Source organism: Manis javanica, chromosome X, assembly GCF_040802235.1.
Source record: "Manis javanica isolate MJ-LG chromosome X, MJ_LKY, whole genome shotgun sequence".
Taxonomy (NCBI): domain Eukaryota; kingdom Metazoa; phylum Chordata; class Mammalia; order Pholidota; family Manidae; genus Manis; species Manis javanica.
In genome coordinates, this window is record NC_133174.1 from 58,883,119 (window position 1) to 58,899,278 (window position 16,160).

The 16,160-nt window shown below is 40.9% G+C and overlaps 1 protein-coding gene across 1 annotated transcript in view; it reads left to right on the plus strand.

The window, feature by feature from the left end:
• Window positions 1–14: 14 nt before the first annotated feature.
• ITGB1BP2 (integrin subunit beta 1 binding protein 2) overlaps window positions 15–16,160 on the plus strand; it is a 36,323-nt gene continuing 20,177 nt past the window's right edge. Inside the window, 12 exon segments of the mRNA XM_037002907.2 lie at window positions 15–635; window positions 889–938; window positions 1,029–1,067; window positions 1,069–1,086; window positions 1,153–1,298; window positions 1,987–2,081; window positions 2,187–2,244; window positions 2,387–2,458; window positions 2,578–2,677; window positions 2,959–3,072; window positions 3,316–3,378; window positions 3,746–7,979. Coding sequence (XP_036858802.1) covers window positions 572–635; window positions 889–938; window positions 1,029–1,067; window positions 1,069–1,086; window positions 1,153–1,298; window positions 1,987–2,081; window positions 2,187–2,244; window positions 2,387–2,458; window positions 2,578–2,677; window positions 2,959–3,072; window positions 3,316–3,378; window positions 3,746–3,973 — 1,047 coding nt within the window. The 5' untranslated portion in view covers window positions 15–571 and the 3' untranslated portion in view covers window positions 3,974–7,979.

Consider the following 16,160-nt stretch of genomic DNA (forward strand, 5'->3'; position numbering starts at 1 on the left):
GTAAAGGGGAAGGGAGGGAGGGGAGTTCTGTCTCAGGAGATGAGTTCTAGTATAAGGATAATCCTTTATGACCCTTTGCTCAAAAGTATTACTCATCCATCTATAGGCAAATGTGGGGGTTGACAAAGATCAGTGCTGTTGGTACACAGAAGTAATGATGGGAGGAAAGCTGCTGCTTTGAAAGAAAATGGGCTGGAGGAATTGGGGTACCCTCAGTGAGCTGTGAAGGGTCCCAAAACGTATTCATTTCTGAGCAGCTGTTGGTATGTCAGGGGCCAGGAATTGTCATGGTAAATCTAAAATTGTCTCAGGCAGTTACCTGACCTCACTTAAGTGTGCTCTGCTCTGCCTGACTCTCTTCTTGAGCCTCCGAGCTAATGCTTTTGAGATCTTTCCTATTGGCTCAGTTGGGAAAACCAGTTGAAGTTCCCTTGTCCATGTTAGGAGGTACACGCCTCCTGAACTAAAGAGGGCTCTTCGAGGCAGCTAAAAGCCTCCGACTAAGAGGTGTTCCCCATTTGGCAGCCAGACTCTTTGAAATACTGTTTCAGTACTTTGTACCAACGACTCCATGTCTCGTCTCTGCCATAACAAAGGCTGTGGGCAGCACTTTGACCCTAATACCAACCATCCTGGTGAGTGAGTAATCCTGACCTTGCCAGGAGTTCCTATGAGTGCTAAAGGAGTGGTCTGCTGTAGGCAATCTGCCAAAGGAGCAGAGAAAAATTACAGTGTGCCTAGCCTGGTTTAGTCAGTGTAGGTGATCAATCGATCCTTACTGATGTTTTTTTTTACATTATATGAGGAAACTACAGCATATAAATCTGGGGATGAGGTAAGTGATATTTGGTGTTATCTTTATACTTTGATCCTTCTACCGGTATTCAGATTTCTGTTGCCATCACCCTGGGGTTCTGATCTTCCATGATGCACTTAAGGTGAGGAGTAAGCGAGGGGGTGGTGGCAAGAGCATTTCCCAAAGGAATTACACCCAGGAATCTAAGCTGACCTGGTTCTTTTGTTGTCAGGGTTGGTCCTGCTGCCTGAAGTGAACTGTAGATTTCTCTTGAGTTCTTAAACATCAAGGTTTTCTTGCTTGGATTCTGCTTATAACAAGGATTCTATCCCTAACCCTCTCCTTATCTGTACTAGGGCTGTACTGTGGGACCACACTGTGCTGAGAAGCTGCCTGAGGCCCCTCAGCCTGAGGGCCCTGCTGCAAGCAGTACACTTGAGGAGCAAAAACCTGTGAATACCATCCCAAAGTCAGCAGAGACTTTGTGCCAGGAGAGGCCCAAGTAAAGAGGAGGTCCCTGGGTTTCTACATTCATGGAGCTCCCTAGGATTGGTTAATGGGTTATGGAGGTTTGGGAACTAGGGACTAGAGATGGGAGGAGGGCCTGTTGTGTACTTTGCGCCTTAGGGGAAATTCATGTCCAGAAATAAAAGTCCTTTAAGGAGCTATGGGGTGATGGGATAGATATTTTGAGTCAACAAATAGCCCCTCACAAATACATTCTTAGTGATAATACAAGGGGGATTATTGAGAGTGACTTGATTTTTTTCCTTCTGGAAAAAAGCTTTCAAATGCATTTTACATCAAGAAAAGAATGTAGTAGTACTGGCAGCCAGGAAACTGTAGAGAAGTTAATTTGTGGAAATAGTATGAGCAATAGAAGAAAGTTATATTAGGTCCACAGTTAATTAGATGATGATGAAATGATACAGTTCTGCAGAGAAATGTAGTTAAGATTTAGAGCAACTGAGTAGATGGAGAAGAGAAGCCCGGGGAATTTCCCCAAGGTTCAGGGATTTAGGATATATCCATGGAGGAGAAAACCAGCAATGCAGTTGTTATTCAACTTCCCCAACCCTGCCCCACTTTGACCAGACTTCTTCGATTCCTCTACTGGTAACTGGTGGAAGTGTTGGAGCTGTTGGTCATGGGTAATGGGCCAACTGAGTCACCCTACCCATACCCCCTAGGTCAGAGTTGCCTCCAAAGCTGCTTCTGCTAAATATATCCCAAGCCCTGGAAATGGCATTGGAACAGAAGGAATTAGACCAGGAACCTGGAGCAGGTAAGTGGGCCCTTGGTAGGATAGGCTTTGCAGAGTAGACTTTAGTGCAAGTGGCAATCGGGTGGAGGAAATGGATAGGTTCCTGACTTATTTCCCCTTGCCCAGGACTTGACAATAGTCAGATCCGGACTGGTTCCAGTTGCCAAAACCCAGGATGTGATGCTATGAGTGAGAGTTTGTAGGGGATTCAAGCATGTGGCTGAGAGATGGTACACCTAAGGGATGACTGAGTCTGGGTATGAGGCTGAGTGGGGTACACTTTAGAATGACCTGATTCTTTTTCTGATTCTCCTTTATCCATCTTAGGTTTACCAAGGCCCCGAGAGTGATGGTACTCCATGCACCTACCACCCAGGAGCACTTTGATTCTATGAGGGGTGAGAGGGGGGACTGGGTGGGCTGTGAGACAGGATTCTCCCAATACTGGTCATAAGATGCAAGTGGGGGCTTATGGGGAAGGGAAAAGAGATTCAGTTGGATTATTGTCCTCCCTCAGGAAGAAGTCCTGTAGCTGTTGTGGCATCCAAACCCTGGATTTTGGAGCATTCCTGGCACAGCCAGGATGCTGAGTTGGTATACTTGACTGGGGGAAGCAGGTAAGCCCCACCTTTCCGGAACTCTTGATTTAAATCCAATTCCAGAAATAATTTCTCCTCCCTGTATGTCACGGCCAAGCTCTTTATCTTCTCTCTTTTGTATGGACCAAAGGAGGGATTCTGCTCCTTATTCCTCAGCAGCCCAGAGGTTTTGCATTAAGAGGTGACACCAGACAGTGTTGATCTTTCTGAGACTTTCTGTCTCTTCTCCACACACCATGAGAACTCCCCTTTGGTTAAGAGTTCACTCTTACCACCCACATTTCACATCTTCTCTTTAGTTGCCAGTGTCTTGCCAGCATGATTGGTACCAGACAGATTCCTCAGTAGTGGTGACTGTGTATGGCCAGATTCCACTTCCTGCACTCCACTGGGTGAAGGCCAGTCAAACTGAGGTGAGGAATGTCTGGCGCTGGATGGGAGGCTATGAATTAGGATTACACTCTTAGAGGCAGAGTTGCTGTATGCAGTTAAGATGTGAGATCCATAGGACCCTGAGAGGAAGGTGGAGTTATTAAGTCAGGACTATCTGGCTGACCTGTGGATGCAGGGATCACACCACTGGCCTGGTTCTTTGTCATAATGACTTGTTCTTACCTTCTCAGATTGTTACTACCCCTATAATTCTTCTCTCTCAGCTTCATGTCCACATTGTCTTTGATGGCAACTGTGTGTTCCAAGCACAGATGAAGCTCTGGTGGGTAAGTGAAGATAAGGCAGCCCAGGAGCGGGAGGCAGATGGGGGTAAAAAGTAGGGCCAGACTGGAATGAGTAGACAGTGTCTTGAGGGAAGGAGTTATAGTGGGAAAGTGGAGGTTTTCTCTCCATTTGCTTTGATACTCTCTTCCCATCTCCCTCCCTCTTTTTTCTCCCTTGCCTTCCCCACACCCTGTCCCTTTTATTTCCCCTCTCTCTCCCCCTTACCATATTGTCTTTTTCTTCCCCTTTTTCCCCCACCTTCCATTTTTTTGCTTTTCTCCCTGTCGTTCGTCACCACCCCACCATGACCCCAATTCCTTTGATTTCCTCATTTTTCTCTTCTGTGTTCCCGTCTTTCCTTCCCCTCAGGTCATAAATGTGGAGCAGAGCTCTGTCTCCTTGATGCCATCTCGGGTGGAAATCTCCTTGGTCAAGGCTGACCCAGGATCCTGGGCCCAGCTGGAGCACCCTGATGCACTAGCTGAGAAGGCTAAGGCAGGGCTTGGGTTAGAGATGGATGAGGAAGAATCTGAGGATTCAGATGATGATGTGAGCTGGACAGAGGAGGAGGAAGAGGAGGAAGTGATGGAGGAATAGTGACACCAGACAGTCAAGTGTCTAGGTAGGACCTCAGTGACTTTTTAAGAACCTCAGAGACCAAGATATGGTTGGCCATGTGGTGTCCTTGAGTAGCAGGAGGCCAAAGGAGGGGAGAACAAAAGAGTCCAAGCCACGCTGATTTTTCCCTTAAATAAACCTTGTGCTCTTCAGTTTCACATGGTGTCATTCTGTCACCTTACTATCTGGGATTGTATCCTTTCCTCCAGCTTCTGTGTGCATTCCGCGCACATGTGTGAAAACAAGCATATGCACATTCAATCTAGTCTTTATAGCCACCAGGGATATACTGAGTACTTACTGTGTGCCCAGTTATGTGTTAGGTGCCTTAGAGGTTTCTGACACACAGGAGACTTACTCCTTCCTTATAGGAAAACTACAGTCTGGCTGACATGTCAAGATTAACGTACATGAAATAAAAATAAACATTATCAGGTAGTTTGAGTGTTAAAATTGTACAGTACAGTTGACCCTTGAGCAACACAGGTTTGAACCTCCTGGGTCCACTTACATGGACGCAATATATTTTCAATAAATATAGTGGAAAATTTTCTGGAGCTCTCCAACAATTTGAAACAATACTTTCTTTAGCTTACCTTACTGTAAGAATACAGTATATAATACATATAACATAAAATATGTGGTAAGGCTTTGGCTCAGCAGTAGGCTATTAGTAGTTTAGCTCTTAGTAGTTAAATAAAAAGGGATAGTCAGAAGTTATATGTGGATTTTTTAATGCATGGGGAGGTCAGTGCCCCTAATCCCTATATTGTTCAAGAGTCAGTTATATAGTTTTTTTTTTTAAATTATTTTTTATTGAAGGGTAGTTGACACACAGTATTACATTAGTTTCAGGTGTACAACACAGTGATTCAACATTTATATACATGATAATTCTAGCTACCAGCTATCACCATACAAAGTTGTTACAATATTTTTTTTTAATTAAAAATTAAAAATTTATTTTCAATGTGGTAAAACATACATAATATAAAATTTCCCTTTTTTGTTTTTGAGAGGGCATCTCATATTTATTGATCAAATGGTTGTTAACAACAATAAAATTCAGTATAGGGGGGTCAATGCTCAATGTACAATCATTAATCCATCTCAAGCCTAATTCTCATCAGTCTCCAATCTTCTGAAGCATAACGAACAAGTTCTTACATGGTGAACGAATTCTTACATAGTGAATAAATTGTTACATGGTGAACAGTACAAGGGCAGTCATCACAGAAACTTTTGGTTTTGATCACGCATTATGACCCATAAACAATCAGGTCAAATATGAATATTCATTTGATTTTTGTACTTGATTTATATGTTGATCCCACATTTCTCCCTCTATTATTATTTTTATTTTTATTTTTAATAAAATGCTGAAGTGGTAGGTAGATGCAAGATAAAGGTAGAAAACATAGTTTAGTGCTGTAAGAGGGCAAATGTAGATGATCAGATGATCAGGTGTGTGCCTATGGACTAAGTATTAATCCAGGCTAGACAAGGGCAGCAAAACATCCACGGATGCAGAAGATTTCTCTCAAAGCAGGGGGGGTGAGGTTCTGAGCCTCACCTCTGTTGATCCCCAAATTCTCACCTGATGGCCCCCATGCGACTGTGCCTGTCTTAGGTTGTTCCTCCCTTGAGGAATCTTACCCGTCTCTGGCTAACCAGTCATCTTCCGGGGCCAAACAGGGAAATGTAAAGTTGGTAAGTGAGAGAGAAGCCATATTGTTTGAAAAGGTTAGCTTTTTACGTCTTTGCAGATTTATGCCCTGTGGCTTCTATGCCCAGCACTTGTCTCGAGGTATCTTTACCACCTGGAGGAATTATGATACTCGGTAAATTCGATATGAGGCACGAATTCTATTTAAGGGTTGTAATTAGGAAGGAAGAAAAGCTATAGAGGTAGCATATGGAAGGAAACATGGGAGGATTGATTATTTCTTTGACATATCTTCTTGTAGAGTACCTTAAGTATGTATAGGTTTTAAACTACTAACTAATTTGCACACACATATTAACATAATAGGAATACGGTGACATAAACAAAGCAAATCTATAATTACCATCCATCTCCAGTGAAGCCAAGAAAACCATTTAGGCACCCTAGGCATTTGTGAAAATTTATCTATGATATGATGGATATTGTCCAGCTGTACTTGAACAATCAGACAAATTAAAGCAGCCCATTTCTGGGATCTGTTCACATCCCATATGTTCTTTTAACCATAGGTAGTCTATAGTCATGAGATTTTGGAGTGCTACAACTTGCACCCCTCCCAACTCCTGGTTGAGTTCCAACAGTACAGATCCGGTCAAATTCGTTGTCTCACTGTATGCACATGCCAGCCTAGACATCTCCCTCCTCATTCCTATGGCAAGTCCAGGAGACGGTGGACTGGATGCAGCCACAACCGCAGCATCGTCCAGATCCCTGTGGAGGCTTTTTGATGATCATCCCCCAGGCACAAGTCCTCCAGAGAGTGCTGATGCCGGAAGCTCCTCCTCATATTGTATCTTAGTTCATTTTCTGGGTATCCAAGCTAGGCCTTGATCTTCTGCATAGAAACCAACAGACCCTTTGCCCACACTTTGACATGCCCTCTATACCACTGTGCAGAATTCATTGGAGGTCAGCGCACAGTAACTGCTTTTTTTTTTTTTTTTTTGTTAAGAGAAAGGAATGTTATCAGAAAACAGTACCTCCATAGCTGATCATCTGACACCCTTTAAGTGATCAACATTAAGGATATTTAAAGCATGCGTTGATCTTTGATTTACCAATAGTTTTATCCTATCAAGGAGTAATCCCCCTTTTCTTTCTTTCTTTTTTTTTTTTTAATTTTTAATCTACACTTACATGAAGAATACTATGTTTACTATGCTCTCCACTATATCAGGTCCCCCCTAACAACCACATTACGGTTACTGTCCATCAGCTTAGCAAAATGTTGTAGAGTCACTACTTGTCCTCTCTGTGTTGTGCAGCCCACCCTCCCCTTCCTCTCTCCCCCCCATGCGTGCTAATCTTAATACCCACCTTCTTCTTCCCCCCCCTTATCCCTCCCTGCCCACCCATCCTCCCCAGTTCCTTTCCCTTTGGTACCTGTTAGTCCATTTTTGGGTTCTGTAATTCAGTTATATAGTTTTTAAGAGCTGTAGGAGTTGAGTGAATGGAGAGACTGATGTGGACCATAGTGGAAAGGGAAGGCTCCATGGAAGAAGTACTGCATCTTTTTACAGCTTTATTGAGGTACAGTGCACCCATTTGAAGCTGTAAAATTCAGTGATTTTTTTTTAGTATACTCAGAACAGTGCAACCACAATCCATTTTAGAATATTTTCATCACTCCATAGAGAAGTCCTGTGTCCATCAGCAGTCCCTTCAAATTTCCCCCCAAACTCATAGCCTTAGGCAACCACTAATCTACTTTCTGCCTCTATGGCTTTACCTATTCTGGGTATTTCATATGAATGGAATCATACAACATGGTCTTTTGTGACAGGCTTCTTCCACTTAGCATAATGTTTTCAAGGTTCATCCATGTTGTAACATAAGTACTTCGTTTCATTTTATGGCTGAATAAAATTCTACCATGTGTATCACCCACATTTTGTTCCTCTTTCCATCAGTTCAGGTACATTTGGGTTGTTTCTACATTTTGGCTATTACGAGTAATGCTCCTAAAGAATATTCATGTACAAGATTTTATGTGAACATAACATTTTGATTTCTTGGATATATGGGAGCATAATTTCTGGGTCAAATGGTAACTTTAACGTTTTGAGGAAATGCCAGACTGTTTTCCAAGGAGGCTGCACCATTTTACACTCCCACCAGCAGTGTAAGAGGGTTCCATTTTCTCCACAATCTTGCTAACGCATGTTATTTGTCTTTTTCATTATAGCCATCCTAGTGGGTGTGAAGTAGAATCTAATTGTGGTTTTAATATGCATTTCCTTCTGTAATGGCTGATGACTGGTGAGCATCTTTAAATATGCTTATTGGCCATTTGTGTATCTTATTTGCCCATTTGTTAACTGAGTCATTAATGTTTTAGTTATTAGCTTTTTTTTAAATTTATTTTTTATTTTGGTATCATTAATCTACAATTACATGAAGAACATTATGTTTCCTAGGCTTCCCCCTTCACCAAGTCCCCCCACATACCCCTTCACAGTCACTGTCCATCTGCGTAGTAAGATGCTGTAAAATCACTGCTTGTCTTCTCTGTGTTGCACAGCCCTACCCGTGCCCCCCATGCACTATACATGCTAATCGTAATGCCCTCTTTCTTTTTCCCCACCCTTATCCCTCCCTTCCCACCCATCCTCCCCAGTCCCTTTCTCTTTGGTAACTATTAGTCCATTCTTGGGTTCTGTGATTCTGCTGCTGTTTTGTTCCTTCAGTTTTCCTTTGTTCTTATACTCCACATATGAGTGTAATCATTTGGTACTTGTCCTTCTCCACTTAGCTTATTTCACCGAGCATAATACCCTCTAGCTCCATCCATGTTGTTGCGAATGGTAGGATCTGTTTTTTTCTTATGGCTGCGTAATATGCCATTGTGTATATGTACCATGTCTTCTTTATCCATTCATCTACTGATGGACATTTAGGTTGCTTCCATATCTTGGCTATTGTAAACAGTGCAGTGATAAACAGGGGTGCATCTGTCTTTTTCAAACTGGAGTGCTGCATTCTTAGGGTAAATTCCTAGAAGTGGAATTTCTGGGTCAAATGGTATTTCTATTTTGAGCATTCTGAGGAACCTCCATACTGCTTTCCACAATGGTTGAACTAATTTACATTCCCACCAGCAGTGTAGGAGGGCTCCCCTTTCTCCACAACCTCGCCAACATTTGTTGTTGTTTGTCTTTTCGATGATGGCGATCCTTATTGGTGTGGGGTGATATCTCATTGTGGTTTGAATTTGCATTTCTCTGATGATTAGCGATGTGGAGCATCTTTTCATGTGCCTGTTGGCCATCTGGATTTCTTTAGAGAACTGTCTATTCAGCTCCTCTGCCCATTTCTTAATTGGATTATTTGCTTTTTGTTTCTTGAGGCATGTGAGCTCTTTATATATTTTGGATGTCAATCCTTTATTGGATCTGTCATTTATGAATATATTCTCCCATACTGTAGGATACCTTTTTGTTCTATTGGTGGTGTCCTTTGCTGTACAGAAGCTTTTTAGCTTGGTATAGTCCCACTTGTTGATTTTTGCCTTTGCTTCCCTTGCCCGGGGAGATATGTTCATGAAGAAGTCACTCGTGTTTATGTCCATGAGATTTTTGCCTATGTTTTTTCCTAAGAGTTTTATGGTTTCATGACTTACATTCAGGTCTTTGATCCATTTGGAGTTTATTTTTGTGTATGGCGTTAGACAGTGATCCAGCTTCATTCTCTTACATGTAGCTGTCCAGTTTTGCCAGCACCATCTGTTGAAGAGATGGTCCTTTCCCCATTGTATGTCCATGGCTCCTTTATCAAATATTAATTGGCCATGTATGTTTGGGTTAATGTCTGGAGTCTCTCTTCTGTTCCACTGGTCTGTGGCTCTGTTCTTGTGAAAGTACAAAATTGTCTTGATTACTGTGGCTTTGTAGTAGAGCTTGAATTTGGGGAGTGAGGTCCCCCCACTTTATGCTTCCTTCTCAGGATTGCATTGGCTATTCTGGGTCTTTGACGGTTCCACATGAATTTTTGAATTATTTGTTCCAGTTCATTGAAGAATGCTGTTGGTCATTTGATAGGGATTGCATCAAATCTGTATATTGCTTTGGGCTGGATGGCCATTTTGACGATATTAATTCTTCCTAGCCAGGAGCATGGGTTGCGTTTCCTTTTGTTAGTGACCTCTTTAATTTCTCTTAAGAGTGTCTTATAGTTTTCAGGGTATAGGTGTTTCACTTCCTTGGTTAGGTTTATTCCTAGGTATTTTATTCTTTTTGATTGTATTGTGAATGGAATTGTTTTCCTGACTTCTCTTTCTATTAGTTCATTGTTAGTGTATAGGAAAGCTACAGATGTCTGTGTGTTAATTTTGTATCCTGCAACTCTGCTGAATTCTGATGTTAGTTCTAGTAGTTTTGGAGTGGAGTGTTTAGGGTTTTTATGTACAGTATCATGTCATCTGCAAATAGTGACAGTTTGACTTCTTCTTTACCAATCTGGATTCTTTGTATTTCTTTGTATTGTCTGATTGCCGTGGCTAGGACCTCCAGGACCACGTTGAATAACAGTGGGGAGAGTGGGCATCCCTGTCTTGTTCCCGATCTCAGAGGAAAAGCTTTCAGCCTCTCGCTCTTCAGTATGATGTTAGCTGTCGGTTTATAATATGTGGCCTTTATTATGTTGAGGTACTTGCCTTCTATGCCCATTTTGTTGAGAGTTTTTATCATGAATGTATGTTGAATTTTGTCGAATGCATTTTCAGCATCTATGGAGATGGTCATGTGGTTTTTGTCCTTTTTGTTTATGTGGTGGATGATGTTGATGGATTTTTGAATGTTGTACCATCCTTGCATCCCTGGGATGAATCCCACTTGGTCGTGGTGTGTGATCCTTTTTATATATTTTGTTTTGGTATCAATAATCTACAGTTACATGAAAAACATTATGTTTACTAGGCTCCCCACTTCACCAAGTCCCCCCCACATACCCCTTCACAGTCACTGTCCATCAGCGTAGTAAGATGCTGTAGAATCACTACTTGTCTTCGCTGTGTTGCCCAGCCCTACCACTGCCCCCCCATACTATACATGGTAATTGTAATGCCCCCTTCCTTTTTCCCTGCCCTTATCCCTCCCTTCCCACCCATCCTCCCCAGTCCCTTTCCCTTTGGTAACTGTTAGTCCATTCTTGGGTTCTGTGATTCTGCTGCTGTTTTGTTCCTTCAGTTTTCCTTTGTTCTTATACTCCACATGTGAGTGAAATCATTTTGTACTTGTCTTTCTCTGCCTGGCTTATTTCACTGAGCATAATACCCTCTAGCTCCATCCATGTTCTTGCAAATGGTAAGATCTGTTTTTTCATCTTATGGCTGAGTAATATTCCACTGTGTATATGTACCACATCGTTTATCCGTTCACCTACTGATGGACATTTAGGTTGCTTCCATATCTTGGCTATGGTATATAGTGTAGCAAAAACATAGGGGTGCATCTGTCTTTTCAAACTGGAGTGCTGCATTCTTGGGGTAAATTCCTAGAAGTGGAATTTCTGGGTCAAATGGTATTTCTATTTTGAGCTTTCTGAGGAGCCTCCATACTGCTTTCCACGATGGTTGAACTAATTTACATGCCCACCAGCAGTGTAGGAGGGTTCGCCTTTCTCCACAACCTTGCCAACATTTGTTGTTTGTCTTTTCGATGGTAGCCATCCTTACCGGTGTGAGGTGATATCTCATTGTGGTTTTAATTTGCATTTATCTGATAACTAGCGATGTGGAGCATCTTTTCATGTGTCTGTTGGCCATCTGAATTTCTTCTTTGGAGAACTGTCCATTCAGTTCCTCTGCCCATTTTTTAATTGGATTATTTGCTTTTTGTTTGTTGAGGTGTGTGAGCTCATTATTTATTTTGGATGTCAACACTGTATCGTATTTGTCATTTATGAATATATTCTCCCCTTTTGACGTATTTTTGAATTCAGTTTGCTAATATTTTGATGAGTATTTTTGCATCTACGTTCATCAGGGATATTGGTCTGTAGTTTTCTTTTTGGTGGGGTCTTTGCCTGGTTTTGATATTAGGGTGATGTTGGCTTCATAGAACCAGTTTGGGAGTATTCCGCCCTCTTTTATTTTTTGGAAAACATTAAGGAGAATGGGTATTATATCTTCTCTGTATGACTGATAAAATTCCGTGGTTAATCCAACTGGCCTGGAGGTTTTGTTCTTGGGTAGTTTTTTGATTACCTCTTCAATTTCTTTGCTGGTAATTGGTTTGTTTAGATTTTCTGTTTCTTCCTTGGTCAGTCTTGGAGGTTTGTATTTTTCTAGGAAGTGGCCCATTTCTCCTAGGTTTTCCAGCTTTTTAGCATATAGGTTTTCATAGTATTCTCTAATAATTCTTTGCATTTCTGTGGGGTCCGTCTTGCTTTTTCCTTTCTCGTTTCTAATTCTGTTGATGTGTATTGACTCTTTTCTTCTCTTAATAAGTCTGGCTAGAGGCTTATCTATTTTTTTTATTTTCTCGAAGAACCAGCTCTTGGTTTCATTGATTTTTTTCTATTGTTTTATTCTTCTCAATTTTATTTATTTCTTCTCTGATCTTTATTATGTACCTCTGTCTGCTGACCTTAGGCCTCATTTGTTCTTCTTTTTTCAATTTCGATAATTCTGACATTAGAGTATTCATTTGGGATTCTTCTTTCTTCTTTAAATATGCCTGGATTGCTATATACTTTCCTCTTAAGACTGCTTTTCTGCATCCCACAGAAGATGGGGCTTTGTGTTATTGTTGTCATTTGTTTCCATATATTGCTGGATCTCCATTTTAATTTGGTTGTTGATCCATTGATTATTTAGGAGCATGTTGTTAGGCCTCCATGTGTTTGTGAGCCTTTTTGCTTTCTTTGTACAGTTTATTTCTAGTTTTATACCTTTGTGGTCTGAAAAGTTGGCTGGTAGGATTTTAATCTTTTGGAATTTACTGAGGTTCTTTTTGTGGCCTAGAATGTGGTCTATTCTGGAGAATGTTCCATGTGCACTTGAGAAGAATGTGTATCCTGTTGCTTTTGGATATAGAGTTCTGTAGATGTCTATTAGGTCCATCTGTTCTAGTGGGGTGTTCAGTGCTTCTGTGTCCTTTCTTATTTTCTGTCTGGTGGATCTGTCCTTTGGAGTGAATGGTGTGTTGAAGTCTCCTAAAATGAATGTATTGCATTCTATTTCCTCCTTTAGTTCTGTTAGTATTTGTTTCACATATGCTGGTGCTCCTGTGTTGGTTGCATATATATTTATAATGGTTATATCCTCTTGCTGGACTGCCCCCTTTATCATTATGTAATGTCCTTTATCTCTTGTTACTTTCTTTATTTTGAAGTCTATTTTGTCTGATACTAGTACTGCAACACCTGCTTTTTTCTCTCTGTTGTTTTCTTGAAATATCTTTTTCCATCCCTTGACTTTTAGTCTGTGAATGTCTTTGGGTTTGAGGTGAGTCTCTTGTAAGCAGCATATAGATGGATCTTGTTTTTTTATCTATTAAGTGACTCTATGTCTTTTGATTGGTGCATTCAGTCCATTTACATTTAGGGTGATTATTGATAGGTATGTATTGCCATTGCAGGCTTTAGATTTGTGGTTACCAAAGGTTCAAGGTTAATTTCCTTACTATCTAAGAGTCTAACTTAACTCATTTAGTATGTTGTTATAAACACAGTCGAAATGTTCTTTTATGTTTTTCCTCCTTTTTCTTTCTCCTCCATTCTTTATATATTAGGTATCATATTCTGTACTTTTTGTCTATACCTTGATTGACTTTGGGAATAGTTAATTTAATTTTACATTTTCTTAATAATTAGCCATTCTACTTTCTTTACTGTGGTTTTATTACCTCTGGTGACAGCTTTTAAACCTTAGGAACACTTCCATCTTTCGCAGTCCCTCCAAATAGACTATAGAGATCGTTTATGGGAGGTAAATTCTCTCAGCTTTTGCTCATGGGGAAGTTGTTTAATCCCTCCTTCAAATTTAAATGCTAATCTTGTCAGATAAAGTAATCTTGTTTCCAAGCCCTTCTGCTTCATGGTATTAAATACATCATGCCACTCCCTTTGGCCTTTAAGGTTTCTGCTGAGAAGTCTGATCTTATCCTGATTGGCTTTCCTTTGTATGTGATCTTATTTCTGTGTCTGGCTGCTTTTAACAGTCTGTCCTTATCGTTTCTCTTTTCCATTTTAATTATTATGTGTCTTGGTGGTGTCTTCCTTTGGTCCCTTGTGTTGCGAGAACTGTGGATCTCCATGGCCTGTGAGACTATTTCCTTACCCAGATTGGGGAATTTTTCAGCAACTACCTTGTCAAAGATACTTTCTATCCCTTTCTCTCACTCTTCTTCTTCTGGTATTCCTATAATGCTAATATTGTTCCGTTTGGAATGGTCACACAGTTCTCTCAATATACTTTCATTCTTAGAGATCCTTTTTTCTCTCTGTGCCTCAGCTTCTTTGTATTCCTCTTCTCTAGTTTCTGTTTCATTTATCATCTCCTCCACTGTATCCAACCTGCTTTTAATACCCTCCATCATGCTCTTCAATGATTGGATCTCCAACCTGAATTCATTCCTGAGTTCTTGGATGTCTTTCTGTACCTACATTAGCATGTTGATGATTTTTATTTTGAACTCCCTTTCAGATAGAGTAACGAGGTCCATATAATTTAAATCTTTCCCGGGAGTTGTATTAATAATTTTACTCTGGACCAGGTTTCTTTGGCATTTCATATTTTTATATGGCGCCCTCTAGTGTCCAGAATCTCTATTCTGGAGCTGCTCATCCCCTGATGTAATGTCAGGGGTCGCAGGGGATCGGCATTGGTGCCTGGGGGGAGGAAAGAGCTGGTCCACACTTCCCGGCTGCTGTGCCTGTCTCCACTGCCTGAACCAGTGGGTCAAGCACACAGATATAAGATTTTTTTCCCAGAGCAGCCAGATATGGATCCCTACTTTCCACAAGCCGCCAGAATCCCAGTGTCCCTAGGACCTCCACCTGTCCCAACTTTCCAACCCCATAATGAGAAGAGTATGATGAAAGCACCATGAAATGTAGGTTTGTGCTCCCAGAGAAGATCTCTGGAGCTAGTTATTCAGTAGTCCCAAGCCTTCCACTCCCTGTCTGCTCTGTTTCTCTTCCTCCTGCCGGTGAGCTGGGGAGGGGCAAGGGCTCGGGTCCCGCTGAGCAACAGCTCTCGTACATTACCCCGTTCCGTGAGGTCTGCTCTTTTCTCCAGATTTATGCAGTGTGGCGCCATCCTCTTTCCTGCTGCTCTCTTAGGATTAGTTGCGCCAACTGTATTTTCTAATTGTATCCAGTTTTAGGAGGAAGCCTCTGTCTCTCCTCTCCCACCGCAATCTTTAATTCTCTTTCTGTATGTTTCTTAAATCTCTTCATCTATAGATGTGTCTCTCTTCCCCCCCACCCCCTTTTTTTTCTCCCATAGTGTTTATTTATTGAAGAAACCAGGTTCTTGTCCTATTGTGCCTCCCAGGGAATGGATTTTAGTGATTGCATCCTTGTGATGTTGTTCCCCTGTTCCTTATATTTCCTTAACATTGATTAGATCTAGAGGCTTGATTAGATTTAGATTCAGGTTTGTTTTTTTGAGAGGAGCATGAATATGTCATAGATAGTATTATATACTTATGTAAATAGACACAAAGTCTTTTGCTCCTTCTAAGATCTTCCCTTTGGTGTTCTGAAGTTTTACTACAATGTGTCTTTGTGGGGTTTTATTTCTTTCTTTTTCCTATTTGAGATTCCTGAGTCTTTAATAAGATTGGCATCTTTCTTCAATTCTCAGCTGTTTTCTCTTCAAATACTGCTGCTGCACTTTTTCTCTATTCTTCACCTGATCTCTGATTAGACATCACCTGTGAGCATGAAGCCTTTAAAACTTAGGTTGTGCGCCTCCAGGGATCAGATGACTTCAGAGCACAAGTCTGCTCCAGCTCTTACCCAGCAGAGTTATGGCTTTTCATTGTTTTCTTTACTGCCAGTGAACCATATAAGGTTTGGATGGAGATATACATATCTTCACACACACTTAAAAATATATCTTGAGTGACTGTAATGGGGTTTGTGGGGGTGACTTGGTGAGGGGGAGCCTAGTAAACATAATGTTTCTCATGTAATTATAGAGTAATGATACAAAAAAAGTTATAAAAAATATATATATATATCTTGAAATTCAGTCCATATCACTCATTCCTATTTTCTTTTATTGAGGTGTAACTTATATACAGTAAAGTGTGTGAATCTTAAGTATACATTTTTACATATGTCTACATCTATGTAACCTCCTCCCAGGTCAAAATAAAGAACATTTCGAATACCACTTAAGGTTACCTCCTTGTGTCTCTTCTCAGGCATTACCCACTCCCAAGATATAATACATTCTGACTTCTATAGTCAGATCACTTTTGCCTGTACTGG